The following is a 15,886-nucleotide window of genomic DNA, read 5'->3' on the forward strand; positions in this document are numbered from 1 at the left end:
CCATACCCATCATGTGAGTTGTAGTGGACCCCATACCTATTATGTGAGTTGTAGTGGATCCCATACCCATCATGTGAGTTGTATTGGACCCCATACCCGTCATGTGAGTTGTAGTGGACCCCATACCCATCATGTGAGTTGTATTGGACCCCATACCCGTCATGTGAGTTGTAGTGGACCCCATACCCATCCTGTGAAATATAATGGACCCCATACCCATCCTGTGAATTATAGTAGACCCCATACCCATCCTGTGAATTAAAGTAGACCCCATAACCATCGTAAGAATGTTAGTGGACCCATGGGCATCCTGCGAGTAGTAACAGACACAAACCCATTCTGTAGGTGGATCTGGAAAGGGTTATCAAAGTACATAATGGGCTCGGGAACATTTAGCTAAGGAAGTTAGTGTTGATAAACTAGTTACAAAGTGTAAGGTAAATAACAATAATGGGTTTAAGAACTGGGCCACGATAGCCTCCTAGCTATGAGGTCAATTTTTTTTTTATTGGAGTTAAAATTAACGTAGATATATGACCGAACCTAACCAACCCTGCCTAACCTAACCTAACCTATCTTTATAGGTTAGGTTTGGTTAGGTAGCCGAAAAAATTAGGTTAGGTTAGGTTAGGTAGGTTAGGTAGTCGAAAAACAATTAATTCATGAAAACTTGGCTTATTAGGCAAATCGGGCCTTGCATAGTAGGCTGAGAAGTGCGTTCTGGCTACTAGGTACGACATATATATATATATATATATATATATATATATATATATATATATATATATATATATATATATATATATATATTAGTATATTTTGGTAGCAGTCTTTCCTGTAGACATATATTATTAAATATGACCGAAAAAGTAAGATTAATAATTCTAACACGAATTTTCTCAATCTTTCGTACATTACGCTTCACTGTTGGAGGTAAATCAAAAATCACTTCTCCAAAATTCATTTTTATTTCTAGTCTGACGCGACACGGGCGCGTTTCGTAAAACTTATTACATTTTCAAAGACTTCACAAATACACAACTGATTAGAACTTGCGTTTCTCTGATTTTATATCTACATTTGAGTGAGGTGGGAAGGGTGATGTGGCATTAACACAAGACAGAACAATAGGGGATATTAATAGGGTATTAAAAGTATCAACACAAGACAGAACAGAAATAATGGGTATTGAATAGAAGTGTTTGTAGAAAGCCTATTGGTCCATATTTCTTGATGCTTCTATATTGGAGCGGAGTCTTGAGGTGGGTAGAATATAGTTGTGCAATAATTGGCTGTTGATTGCTGGTGTTGACTTCTTGATGTGTAGTGCCTCGCAAACGTCAAGCCGCCTGCTATCGCTGTATCTATCGATGATTTCTGTGTTGTTTACTAGGATTTCTCTGGCGATGGTTTGGTTATGGGAAGAGATTATATGTTCCTTAATGGAGCCCTGTTGCTTATGCATCGTTAAACGCCTAGAAAGAGATGTTGTTGTCTTGCCTATATACTGGGTTTTTTGGAGCTTACAGTCCCCAAGTGGGCATTTGAAGGCATAGACGACGTTAGTCTCTTTTAAAGCGTTCTGTTTTGTGTCTGGAGAGTTTCTCATGAGTAGGCTGGCCGTTTTTCTGGTTTTATAGTAAATCGTCAGTTGTATCCTCTGATTTTTGTCTGTAGGGATAACGTTTCTATTAACAATATCTTTCAGGACCCTTTCCTCCATTTTATGAGCTGTGGAAAAGAAGTTCCTGTAAAATAGTCTAATAGGGGGTATAGGTGTTGTGTTAGTTGTCTCTTCGGAGGTTGCATGGCTTTTCACTTTCCTTCTTATGATGTCTTCGATGAAACCATTGGAGAAGCCGTTATTGACTAGGACCTGCCTTACCCTACAGAGTTCTTCGTCGACTTGCTTCCATTCTGAGCTGTGGCTGAGAGCACGGTCGACGTATGCGTTAACAACACTCCTCTTGTACCTGTCAGGGCAGTCGCTGTTGGCATTTAGGCACATTCCTATGTTTGTTTCCTTAGTGTAGACTGCAGTGTGGAAACCTCCGCCCTTTTCCATGACTGTTACATCTAGAAAAGGCAGCTTCCCATCCTTTTCCGTCTCGTAAGTGAAACGCAGCACGGAACTCTGCTCAAATGCCTCCTTCAGCTCCTGCAGATGTCTGACATCAGGTACCTGTGTAAAAATGTCGTCAACATACCTGCAGTATATGGCCGGTTTCAAGTTCATGTCGACTAAGACTTTTTGCTCGATGGTACCCATGTAGAAGTTTGCAAACAGGACACCTAGGGGAGAACCCATGGCGACCCCATCTACTTGCTTATACATGTGCCCATCCGGGCTCAAGAAGGGTGCCTCTTTAGTACAAGCTTGGAGTAGTTTCCTCAGAATACTTTCTGGCATGTCAAGAGGAGTACAGGCTGGATCACGATACACTCTGTCGGCTATCATTCCGATTGTCTCGTCCACAGGTACGTTGGTAAACAGCGATTCTACGTCCAACGAGGCTCTTATCCCTGTGGCCCGTGCGCCCCGCAGTAAGTCCACAAATTCCTTTGGAGACTTCAGGCTGAAGGCGCAAGGAACATAAGGAGTCAGCAGGCCGTTGAGTCGCTTCGCCAGTCTGTACGTGGGTGTGGGTATCTGGCTAATGATTGGCCGAAGTGGGTTTCCAGGCTTGTGCGTCTTGACATTTCCATACGCATATCCAGGTTTATATTCCCCAATGATCTTTGGCAGGTGGAGTCCGGATTTCTTGGCGTTCACAGTTTCGATCAGTTTGTTGACCTTTGCTTTTAATTCGGCTGTAGTGTCCTTCGTTACCCTTTGGAACTTAGTTTGGTCAGAGAGTATGATGTTCATTTTCGCCAGATATTCGTCTTTTTTAAGAATGACATATATTGGCGACTTGTCACCTCTCCTGACAACTATCTCCTTGTTCTCACGAAGGCTTTTAGCTGCCGCTTTAAGCTCGGGGGACAGTATGGTGCTTCTGTAGTTGCCTCGATTCTTTCCTCCTTCTGCAATAAGTTCTGCTTGTAAGGTATCTTTGGTAGTGACCTTCTTAGATCACTATCTAAGAATATCCCCTATTGTTCTGTCTTGTGTTAATGCCACATCACCCTTCCCACCTCACTCAAATGTAGATATAAAATCAGAGAAACGCAAGTTCTAATCAGTTGTGTATTTATGAAGTCTTTGAAAATGTAATAAGTTTTACGAAACGCGCCCGTGTCGCGTCAGACTAGAAATAAAAATGAATTTTGGAGAAGTGATTTTTGATTTACCTCCAACAGTGAAGCGTAATGTACGAAAGATTGAGAAAATTCGTGTTAGAATTATTAATCTTACTTTTTCGGTCATATTTAATAATATATATATATATATATATATATATATATATATATATATATATATATATATATATATATATATATATATATATGTATATATATATATATATATATATATATATATATATATATATATATATATATATATATTTATATATATATATATATATATATATATATATATATATATATATATATACATATATATATATATATATATATATATATATATATATACATATACATATATATATACATATATATATATATATATATATATATATATATATATATATATATATATATATATATATATATGCGAACACGCCTGAATGGTCCCCAGGACTATATGCAACTGAAAACTCACACCCCAGAAGTGACTCGAACCCAAATGGTCAAGTGGATTAAGGCGTCCTGTACATACCAGTTGTGTTGCTCCTGGCAGTATGGGTTCGAGTCACTTCTGGGGTGTGAGTTTTCAGTTGCATATAGTCCTGGGGACCATTCAGGCTTGTTCGCATTTATGTTCCTCACGTGTGCCCCAAAGAATGATGTGATTTGATAAAATGCTATGCCCAAGATTACCATCCGGGTGCCGGGGGGGGGGGGGATGGAAATAGCCTAATCTGATCCTCCACGTTACCGAAAATGGTAGATGAACAATAACCTACTCATGGACCGAGTTCACGAGTAGTTCTTTCTAACGTCCCTGTGGCTCATATGGGTACAGGGACGTTAGAAAGAACTTTTTCAGTGTCAGAGTAGTTATCAGATGGAATGTATTAGGCAGTAATGTGTGGAGGCTGACTCCATACACAGTTTTAAATGTAAATATGATAGAGCCCAGTAGGCTCACGAATCTGTACACCAGCTGATTGACGGTTGACCAGGCGGGACCAAAGAGCCAAAGCTCAACCCCCGCAAGCACAACCAGGTGAGTACCAGGTTTTAGTGTATTGTGGTATTGTGTTATCAGGACAATGCAAACGTCACGTGGCTGGCAGATAAGCCTTATCACAGGACCCCAGCTTCACTACCGAGCAGACACACAGCCACCTACACTTGTGTTACCTTGTGGCTGGCGTGGAGGTCTTCTTTTAGCAGGATCACTTGTGTCTTGACCTATGCAGGGTCTTGCAAGGTGAGCATTATAGACTACATTGTTTTGCAAGAAGATATATGTCATTTTCTATGCTTTATATATCGTTATTTGGAGCAGTTTTGCAAACGCTCCGTTGCAGGGGATATAGAGAAGTGGGGTACACCCTGGGGGTATATATCACTGGGGGAGCATTTTGTAAATATTAGTAACGTCGTGTCACTCTACGTTGTGTCACTCTACGTCGTGTCACTCTACGTCGTGTCACTCTACGTTGTGTCACCTTACGTCGTGTCACTCTACGTCGTGTCACTCTACGTCGTGTCACCTTACGTCATGGCACTCTACGTCGTGTCACTCTACGTCGTGTCACTCTACGTCGTGTCACCTTACGTCATGTCACTCTACGTCGTGTCACCCTACGTCGTGTCACTCTACGTTGTGTCACTTTACGTCGTGTCACTCTACGTCGTGTCACTCTACGTTGTGTCACCTTACGTCGTGTCACTACGTCGTGTCACTCTACGTCGTGTCACCTTACGTCATGGCACTCTACGTCGTGTCAATCTACGTCGTGTCACTCTACGTTGTGTCACCTTACGTCGTGTCACTCTACGTTGTGTCACTCTACGTCGTGTCACCTTACGTCGTGTCACTCTGCGTCGTGTCACCTTACGTCGTGTCACTCTACGTCGTGTCACTCTACGTTGTGTCACCTTACGTCGAGTCACTCTACGTCGTGTCACTCTACGTCGTGTCCCCTTACGTCATGTCACTCTACGTCGTGTCACTCTACGTCGTGTCACTCTACGTCATGTCACTCTACGTCGTGTCACTCTACGTTGTGTCACTCTACGTCGTGTCACTCTACGTCGTGTCACTCTACGTTGTGTCACTCTACGTCGTGTCACTCTACGTCGTGTCACTCTACGTCGTGTCCCCTTACGTCGTGTCACTCTACGTTGTGTCGCTCTACGTCGTGTCACTCTACGTCGCGTCAATCTACGTCGAATTAATGTACACAACAGCTGCTACAATATTGGAACATAGTAACATGAGAATTATAACACATGGGTTACAATGTAAAAATCATACTAAATAATTAGCCTCCATTATGTAAAGTATGCGGGTATATAGTAATATACACATATACAGACACATACACATTGATCTATGAGTGGCTCCGGGGACCTGTCCTCGGACCTACTATGTCGCTTTTATGGATTCGACTAATCCGTTAAAAATGCGACGTGTTAGTAAAAATTAGGGCTTCGTAAACCTGACGTTTTCTCTGCATTGGCCTCGAACGTCTCTGGTTCATTTTTTACGTTGTTGCAAATAAAGAGAACAGTTGGGTCATCTCAGATGTCCAAGCTGAGATCTTGGACACTGGGAGTCCTAGATCAATTGTATATTATAAATATTTGCCAAAAGACTGGCAGTGTTACATTAGGCTTCGTTACATTTGAAAAAACGTCATCAAACGTCTGAATTTGGCCTTATCTTATCCAACTTTTTCATGTTATCAGATATTTTTAAGTACAATTAACTTGTAACAGTAACCCCAACACTATGACACAGGTAGGCATTTTCTGAGATAAATGTATTCACATTTTGGTTCTCATTACCTGTCTCGGGCAGCCTGTTCATATTATCGAGGTCCTCCTAAGCCAACTACTGACCTTCCACAGGACTCAACCAGCGACAGTTGTCTAACTCCCGGGTTGCTATTTACTTCTAGGTGAACAGAAGCATAAGGTGTAAAGTTCTCCTAACATTATTGAGCTTCCACGGGATGCAACCCACAATAATTACCTATCTCCTATGCACCCTTACATGTAAAGAAACGTGCCCAACCGTCTCCTCCTGTGCAGGAATCGAAATTGGAACCTCCAGATTAAGAGGTGACTGCATAGACCAATACGCTACGGGTCACCCATTACGGACACCTTGCCAGATGCCATATTCAAAATCTGTTCCATGGAAATCACAATAATGGTCCTAAATGGATCGGATCGTCGTCGTTTCTTAATTTTCTGATGCGTGGTTGGTCATCACGACCGACTTCTACACGAACAGATCTGGCAATGCTGGCAAGGCATCCTATCTGGCCGGGTCTGGCGAGGTAGCATCAAGGTCTCTCTTCTTAGTGGCTTTCGTGCCGTGGGAGGTTCAGATTTCATGAGAGGGACTGCATTAAACAAGGGACAAATAGTCTTTGTCTTGGCGGCCTGTGACAGAGTCTGAGGCACTACACTTCTCATCCATCATACACAGCCCTTCTTAACCTCTCTACCGTCTCACTCTGAAAAAGTATTCTCTCTCCAGATCATGTCTTCAGAGGCTTGGACTTAGGTTCACTAAGCTATGCCTTCTTAAAAGATTGTCATGAAGGCTCATGACAATCTTTTCATGACATGAAAAGGCTTCTTAAAAGATTGTCATACGTCAGGCTGCGAGCAGCCGCGTCCAACAGCCTTTTATGATCAGTCCGGCAACCAGGAGGCCTGGTCGACGACCGGGCCGCGGAGACGCTAAGCCCCGGAAGCACCTCAAGGTAAAGTAAAGCTCTAGAAGACCACTGCAAGATTCAGTAAGGTGTTCTTACACAGTTATTAGCAATTTTGATCTGGATCTCGATATCTGTCACTAGTGTTTTTCGTTTACCTCCATTAAACAAAAGATAACGTTGGTCATCTTATCGTTTAGCCAATTACGTTGCCGGATCAGATGGAGAACTGACCAATCACATGCATTTGTCTGGAGACCAGTGTTGTTATGGTAGCCTCGAAGTGTCCAGACACCGGCGATACGTAGCTTTGTCTTTGCTTAAAGATTATGAGGTCATAAGGACATTTATACCTGTTTATATGTCTGTTTTGTAAATGGCATTGAAAAGGTTAAACATTATTTACAAATTACAGAATTTATCGGAGCATGTGTGGAGTTCAGCACTTGGTGGGCAGGGGACAGGTAGCATCATCCGCCACATAGTTTCGTTCTATTTCATTATAAAATGAGTTATTTTCGTAATAAAATTGTGATTATTCACGTTCCACATTTAATACCAACATTGTAGTAAACAAATGTTATATTTCTTCTTTACTTACGTAATTTTAAGAGGTTTTGAGTAGCTTTGTATACGCACCACAAGGCACCCTCATTAAAACCTCTATATCATTGCTCTCAGGTAAGTTATATTTCCCCTATAATGGATTCATAATAACTCGGTCTTCCTGATGGTATATGAATCTTTAATAATTTTTAGCGTATTTCTGTCAATAACAGATTAATCAATGTCGCGTTCGGCGCTCGGAGGGTGTGGAGACAGATGCATGGTGAAAATACTGGATATATATATATTTGTTTTTGCTTAAACTCTGTATATTTTAGTAGTAAAGGCTTTAAAATGTAGCTTGTATTTCCGTCTTTCTTGAGACATAAAACATACAAGTTTTTAACGTATTTGGAACATAAAACGCAATTATAACTACAATTAATATTTAATTATTATGTATTAAGCTTTATAACTTCTTTAGTGACATATACAATATAAAACTTATGTACCTACTAATTAACCACTGTAACATGTTCTAATGTATATTGAATTGTAGAAATACTAATAATATTTATTACTGATGACTAAACCACACACAGGAACATGAGGAGACGACGACTTTTTGGTCCATCCGGGACCATTATGAAGTCGATTGTGAACAAGGGACAAAATAATGGTCCAATTTGATAATGGTCCAGGACGGACCATAGCGTCGTCGTCTCATCTTCTGGTGTGTGATTTAGTCATCATATATTCAACCACGTTATTGTGACTCATCGTCTGCAATAGTTATTATTATTATTATTATTATTATTATTATTATTATTATTATTATTATTATTATTATTATTATTATTACCTTTACAAATATTATCCTTAATAAATTAATAATTCAGGCTTCCCAGTCTTTATAATAGTGTCAAGGTATAAATATTATTGGCAAATGCAGGATCTATGAAATGCATTAATTACTTTAATGCATTTTAAGTCAATTACTACATGTATTATATCACATTAAAAATCTGCACTTTACTCCAATTTATTGGCCTAGGTGAGGTGAGGTAAGGATTAACTCATTATTATTTAGTATTTTATATTTTTAAACATATTTTATAGGTGAGTGATTTCAAAGTATGAATGTAACAAATATTTAATAAGTTCGGTTAGACTTCTTTTCCTCCATAGAATTCAATGGCTTGACATCAAAATTTGATTTGACATGAATTATTTAATATTTAGGCCTATAATTTCTAAAATAATTGACAACCTCATGAGTGAACTACCTTGTGTAGTAAAAATTAATGTTAATAAAAACACATGATTAATAGTTTCTACTTAGTTAAAAGTTTGTCATATATCATACTGTTAAGGTATTTATTTCTTTTTTAAAAATACAAATTAAGGACACAAGTACACAAACAGCATTAGAGATTGAGGAAGGATTATTCTGGGCGCCGACGGAATACGCAATCATTAGTTACTTTAACATATAATGTTCACTAGTGTTTATTTACTTAATTACTGCTGCCATAATATCTTGTTTTGCTAATTTTTATTTGTCTTTTCATAAAATACCTGTTAATTTATAGTTACAGACACAATGGATTTATAATCACCATAGCAAACATGCAGGACTTTAGTAGAGAAATAGATCGAGTTGAGGATAAAACACAACTAATGAACGTTAAGCAATTAACGTTAAGCCGAGAGGGCTCCCGTGAAATAATGTTTTTAGGAAGAAATGTGTTCATAATTAGTTTGGTGAGTAATGGCGGAAACTGTCAAGACGGCGAAACGTTTCCTAAGAACTTTCATAATCGCTTCATGAATCTGGCTCTAGACGAACAGGTAACAAAAAGGTTTATCTACCTAGTCTCAGTTCCCCAATATCACCCTTACACCCGCGAGTGCGAAGGTTAAGAGCAATCTGGGGACACCCAACATTAATGAGGTCGGACTGGAATTGGTAGTTGTGCTAACCATTCGTGTTCTAATTGCAGGGATTTCGATACAACTGTGAGAATGGGTTAGGTTCGGGTTAACGCTCACAATCTATACAACCTTTCCAGATGTTGGCGGCAATGTGGTGTTGGGCGGCGAGGCTGCTGCTGGTGCTGTTGCCGATGGCTCCACCTCTGCTGCGTGCTGATGACCATCTCCTACTGCGTTACTACGCCGCCATCATGAGAGTGGTGCGTCCAGTCTTTGTGCACGTCTTACACCTCTTAACTAAGAAGAAGAATCTCAAGCAACTCCTCTTTGACCTTCCAGGATACTCTATGACAAAATACAGAAAGGACTTCCAGATTAAACAAAGGCAGCAGCTGGACGGCAATGTCTCAAGTGAGAACTATGACATAACGCTACTGTTCACTTTGCTCCAGAAGGTAGGTGGTTTAGCAGAAGAAAACAATGCCAAATGGTCGACGCCGGGGACATTGGAGAACAGATTAAAACAGCTTAAAAATCATCGAAATATCTTAGCTCATGAAGAACTATCATTAACTCATGAGGAACTGCAGAACATTCTATCCAACATTGAAGAGCTTTGCCGTGAGGTGCTTGTGTTAGCTGGCGACAGATGCCAAAGCCCTGTGACTGAGAATGTAAAGGTTATGAAGGAGGGTCTGAGTGAGGTACTAACAGGAGGTGTTGACCTGTGGGAACCATACAAGGAGGCACTCCACAACCTGCAACAAGAGCAGTGCAACATCTTAGTAAGGAAAGGGAAGAAAGAGATCAAGGAACTAGCTAAGAACCTTCGCATTCTTAACCCATTTGTGTGGTTGATGGAAGATAACTTTGCTCACTTGGATGTGAACCAAATATTTACAGATTTATATATTGAAGGTCAAGAGCAGGTAGACACCAAAGATTTTTTTACCACTCCTCTTCCTACTGGACAGTATCCGGATGTTCTGATAACTCACGGATCACCTGGGATTGGGAAGACGAGTTTGATAAGATATTTTATCCATGATTGGCTCTCAGTCTCTCCTTCCATTAATGGGATTGATGAGTTTGACATAGTGTTGCCAGTAGAGTTAAGACATGTAACAAGTGAAGACACCCAAGCGTTGCTCCGTGACGAAGTCCTTCGTAACGCTTGTCGTCACCTGAAGTCCAGTGACATCATCCCGACACTGAGTGAGGTGTCTACTCTCTGGTTGCTGGATGGTTATGACGAGGCTACTGAGAAAACAAAACGGCTAGTTAAGGAAATACTAAACAAATTCCCTAATTCAAAATTCATGATTACAACTCGTATTGATTGCGTTCATGAACTTCAGATGTTAGTTAGTGATCTTCATCGTAGTCAAGGAGTGTACCAATTAAGAGGCTTGACCCCAGACAAGTGGATTTCTTATGCCAAAAAATTGTTTTCCGTGACAGTTCAAAATGATATTGATAATCGCAGGGACTCTTGCAGGAGATTTTTACAGTTCATGAAAGAGAAAGAGAAAGATATGTGGGAGATCTTTAGTGTACCATTGTTTGTGGTTGTTCTTGTGGTGCTGTGGCTGGAGAAGCCTTCTGACGTCACCGAGGCTACCACAGTCACCAGACTCTACAACATCCTCATTAACCACATAATCAACAGGATGACCAGACGCCTCCAAATGTCAATCTTAAGTCTCAGGGAAAGCCAACTTCGAGGCAAGATAAAATGTTTTCTTAATTTACTTGGTAATATATTCTGGGAAAACTCTCAAAGGTATAAATACGTCCTTCTTGATTATCAAATTAAAGAATTAGAGAAACTATGTGAGAAGTCTGGGCTGCCGTTCATGGAATGCATGTCACCGTTCTTCCTGGTGATAGTGAAGTCATCAATCACCGGGACACAAGAAGAGTATCACCCTCTCCACAGGACGGTGCAAGAGTTCCTCGCTGCTCGAGCATTCTGCGACGCCATGATAACCCAGACTTCTGACGTCCTCACCATCGCTGCTCACTGGATGGTAGAGCACAGGGAAAATTTTACTAAATATTTTCATAATGAAAAAGTTCATGGAAAAGATAATAATAAGAGAAATTTTGTTATGAATACGCTCTGTGAGGGAAGCGATAATGTGTTTGATAATTATGACTTTGTGGGAGAAAGTATATTTTCTGTAAATTGCTTTTGTCCTATATATGTAACGGGGTTAAGCGTAGATTTTGATGATCCTGTTGAGAGAGAGAGACATTTTTGTCGCCAGTATTTCACATTTTGCGAAATAGGAAGCTTGATGATACCATTTATTTGTGGCATCCTCAAATTAAAAAATGAATTAACACAAAAAAGGGCAGAACAAATAATTTATGTTGTTATATGTGGTCAAGATAGGATTAGAAACTATGCTCTTTGGTTACGTCTTTTGGATGAAACTTATAGAGACTCTGTGTTCCTCAAGGAGTTAACATCCCAAATATCTCCTTATCAATGGAATCCTAAACTAACACAGCTGCCAGAGGTAGGACAACTTTTACAGTTCGTAATCCCGGAGTCGCTGCTGGTTCATCATTGTGAAATAGGTAACTGCACCGATAGTAACTTCATTGAAGGAATTCGTATACTTTCCAGATTTCCAATTAGAATCTCCCTTGATTTAAGAAATGGGATGAATATGGCTTCAAGACGTTTCTTCCCATTTACTCAACTGTGCTTGTCACTCTTGCTGGCATCAGGGGCATCATGTCGACTAATTGCTCTCGGTGGTCCCCTCAACAAGCAAAGTTTAAGTATGCTGTGTCATGCTCGACACCTTGAAGATCTGTGTGTAAGAGTCGACACTCTGGAAGATTTGCAAACATTAGCTCAAATTACAAACAATTTACAAAGCCTTACAAACCTGAGTGTCTTCATAAATTTTGTTTTCTCAAATATTAGTTACAAATTACTCCCAACATTTAGCATTAAACAACATACAGGAGCAAATCTTAGTTTTGCACAAGTTCCCAATCATCCATTCATGGGATATAGTTATTTCTTCGATGTTGAATTATATTTTAAGCCTCACAAATGCTCCCCGCCCAAGGTTACAAGCCATAAACAAATACATAGATTTGTTAATGTCCGCAGAGGAGGAAGAATGAGTTACCTGTGCAAACCTACATTACCAGCGCTTCCTTATCCCGTCCACCTTGAGGGACTGAAAACAAGTGGGATTTATGGGTTCTGTCGAACGATGTGGAACTTGCCGTCTGTACACTGCCATTCTCGATGTGGTGAACGATGCAGTGATCCAGTCCTGTGTCAAGACAAGTGCAGGCACACATCCATCAGAGCGCCACAACCAACGAAACACCAGTGGTTCCAATGCCACAGAGCAATTAGATATCATCAGTCATGCTTTAAGAGGTTAAGATCGTTTTACAACATTTTGTGGATGATAATTGTTGAAAACTTTAAGCCAGGCAAACTAACATACACAAAATCATATGATCCAATCATCAAAGTGTTCTGTTATAATATTCAGGATCAGCAATTATTGAACAATGTGTGGATTAAGTTAAATATTTTCTCGCTTAAAGTGTGTGAACTTCTGATGTATGAACACAAGATTTGTATCCAACAGCATAGCAAACTTCTGACACACGTGAGAGAACCTTCAACTCCTGTCTCCTCGGTTCAACTTGCATTCATTGATCCATTCACTATAGACGCAACAACATTCAGATCTATGGTGCAGAAGCTCTGTCCAACTCCCTTTATGATTTATGCATTGAACATGTCAAGGAATTCGAGTGATACAGACGTCGCTCATCGTGTATTACATCTTTGTCAGTCATTCCCAAGTATTAAGAGTGTAGCAATTAAATATTGTATTCCTATGGATCATTCGATTCATAAAATTGGGGATATAATTGAAAAATGTGCACCACATTTTATATATAGTATTTTTAATAACTTCTATATACAATCTTAAATAAGCGGATCCTTTTATGTGATCTACTCCCAGAATTTCATGTGTAATATATTTCATTACAATAACATAATTATGTCGCCTTCACGGATGCCAGAAATTGATTAGCAGTCATCAAGCCCAACACACAAATGACAATAGAATAACGTTGCGTCGACCCATCATCAACGTTACTTTGACGTCATTTAAATGCACATACTTAACAGTCAGTGGGCAAAACATGCTCTAGTTCGTTGAATGAACTTCGTTTGTTTAACATGTGCCCAGAGTTAGACTACCCAGAAGACACGAGACATAGGCACAACGTTTTTTTGAATACATTTACGTCAATTCAAAGTTGTAAAAACGTAATAATCTAAAAAACGTTGTATTTAAGTTATGTGTTTGTTGGGTGATCTTTAAGGAGCGTAGTATTGTCACTACAACAGGCAGCCGATCCATATATTGTCTTCGCAGTAAAGATCTAAATTGATATTTAAACCTTCATGAAGAAAGACGACAGAGGAAACGAAAGAGGGATGAAGAAAACGTGTGTGTGGTAAAAAAATGAAAGAAATACCTTAGAAAACGGAGCGTAGAAGAAGTAAAGAAGAGGAAGAAGAAAAAGAGAGAAATATTTACACCTTCCCGTTAACTTTCCCCTCTGGTCCTCCCGAGGATATAGGAGCCATTGTGACCTGAAATGTCTACAACAGGGAAAACCTTACCCAGTAACTGCTATCTAAAGTTAGTTGGCAATTATTTTAAGTCTGGAGAGAATTTACAATACTGCAAGGAACCACTGACCAAGTTTCCTCTCCTGCAGTGGGTTTGTTTACAAATATATTTTTATACAAATACACGTGTTTAAAGATTTATATATATATTTGGTTAAAAAAATACTTATTATATATTTATAATTTTAAGGTAAAACTTTAAATTTGATCTGATTGTATTGGTTCCAAAATAATATGCTTCCAAGCTTTATTTAACTTTATTATTCATTTATATGAGAACAGCTTGAGAAATCATCTAGGGATTAATCGGGTTTACAGCTGACCCATCTTGCCGATCGATGTTCGTACTGTGCTTTAGATTAAATGTACAAATAGGAAGTAGAAAGGCCGCCTCCCTGCTGGAAAGATCAAGTTAATTCTGTACATTCTGTACCAAAGTTCAATTGTGTTTGCTTTTGTTTTGAAATTATTAAATTAATTTGCTTTCTTTCCTTTTATACCATGAATATACAGTATGCTAATTTGTCAGCATTCATTAACTATCACATTGAGTTTGATTATTGATTTATATATTCAATTTAAGTCATGTAACGCGTTGCGGGCTGTAGTGTTGACAACAATGTATTATAATTATTGAGGGTTTGTTAAGAGAATAATTGATTCAAATTAAGTAGGTGAAAACTAGAATGTGTTTGAACCGTTTTTCTTTATCTTGTATATTGTAATAAACTCTTTATGCCTACCTTTGCCATTTTTCCTCCATGTGAAGATAAAATTAAAACAAATTATACTTATATAAGCGTATAATTATACTTATAGTAAGGGAGGCGAAGTTCAGCTTGTTTGGGGCGCCAGCACCCATAGAGCTGGCCCCAATTTATTCATATGGGACCTCATACCCATCCTGTAAGTTGAAGTGGACCCCATACCCATCATGTGAGTTGTAGTGGACCCCATACCCATCCTGTAAGTTGTAGTGGACCCCCATACCCATCATTGTGAGTTGTAGTGGACCCCATACCCATCATGTGAGTTGTAGTGGACCCCATACCCATCATGTGAGTTGTATTGGAACCCATACCCGTCATGTGAGTTGTAGTGGACCCCATACCCATCCTGTGAAATATAATGGACCCCATACCCATTCTGTGAGTTGTAGTGGATCCCATACCCATCCTGTGAAATATAATGGACCCCATACCCATTCTGTGAGTTGTAGTGGACCCAATACCCATCATGTGAGTTGTAGTGGACCCTATACCCATCCTGTAAGTTGGAGTGGACCCCCATACCCATCATGTGAGTTGTAGTGGACCCCCATACCCATCATGTGAGTTGTTGTGGACCCCATACCCATCATGTGAGTTGTATTGGAACCCATACCCGTCATGTGAGTTGTAGTGGATCCCATACCCATCCTGTGAAATATAATGGACCCCATACCCATTCTGTGAGTTGTAGTGGACCCCATACCCATCCTGTAAGTTGTAGTAGACCCCCATACCCATCATGTGAGTTGTAGTGACCCATACCCATCATGTGAGTTTTATGGACCCCATACCCATCATGTGAGTTGTAGTGGACCCCATACCTATCATGTGAGTTGTAGTGGACCCCATACCCATCATGTGAGTTGTATTGGACCCCATACCCATCCTGTGAGTTATAGTAGACCCCATACCCATCGTGTGAATTAAAGTAGACCCCATAACCATCGTAAGAATGTTAGTGGACCCATGGGCAT

The 15,886-nt window shown here is 39.7% G+C and overlaps 1 protein-coding gene across 1 annotated transcript; it reads left to right on the forward strand.

Annotated features, from left to right (window-relative positions):
* Positions 1-4,408: 4,408 nt before the first annotated feature.
* On the forward strand, positions 4,409-14,884 carry LOC138367347 (uncharacterized). Its single transcript, XM_069328785.1, has 2 exons — positions 4,409-4,501; positions 9,587-14,884. The coding sequence occupies exon 2, from the start codon at positions 9,587-9,589 to the stop codon at positions 13,427-13,429; it is 3,843 nt and encodes a 1,280-aa protein (XP_069184886.1). The 5' UTR covers positions 4,409-4,501; the 3' UTR covers positions 13,430-14,884.
* Positions 14,885-15,886: the final 1,002 nt, after the last annotated feature.

The sequence above is a fragment of the Procambarus clarkii genome, chromosome 22 (genome assembly GCF_040958095.1).
Source record: "Procambarus clarkii isolate CNS0578487 chromosome 22, FALCON_Pclarkii_2.0, whole genome shotgun sequence".
NCBI classification, from domain to species: Eukaryota; Metazoa; Arthropoda; class Malacostraca; order Decapoda; family Cambaridae; genus Procambarus; species Procambarus clarkii.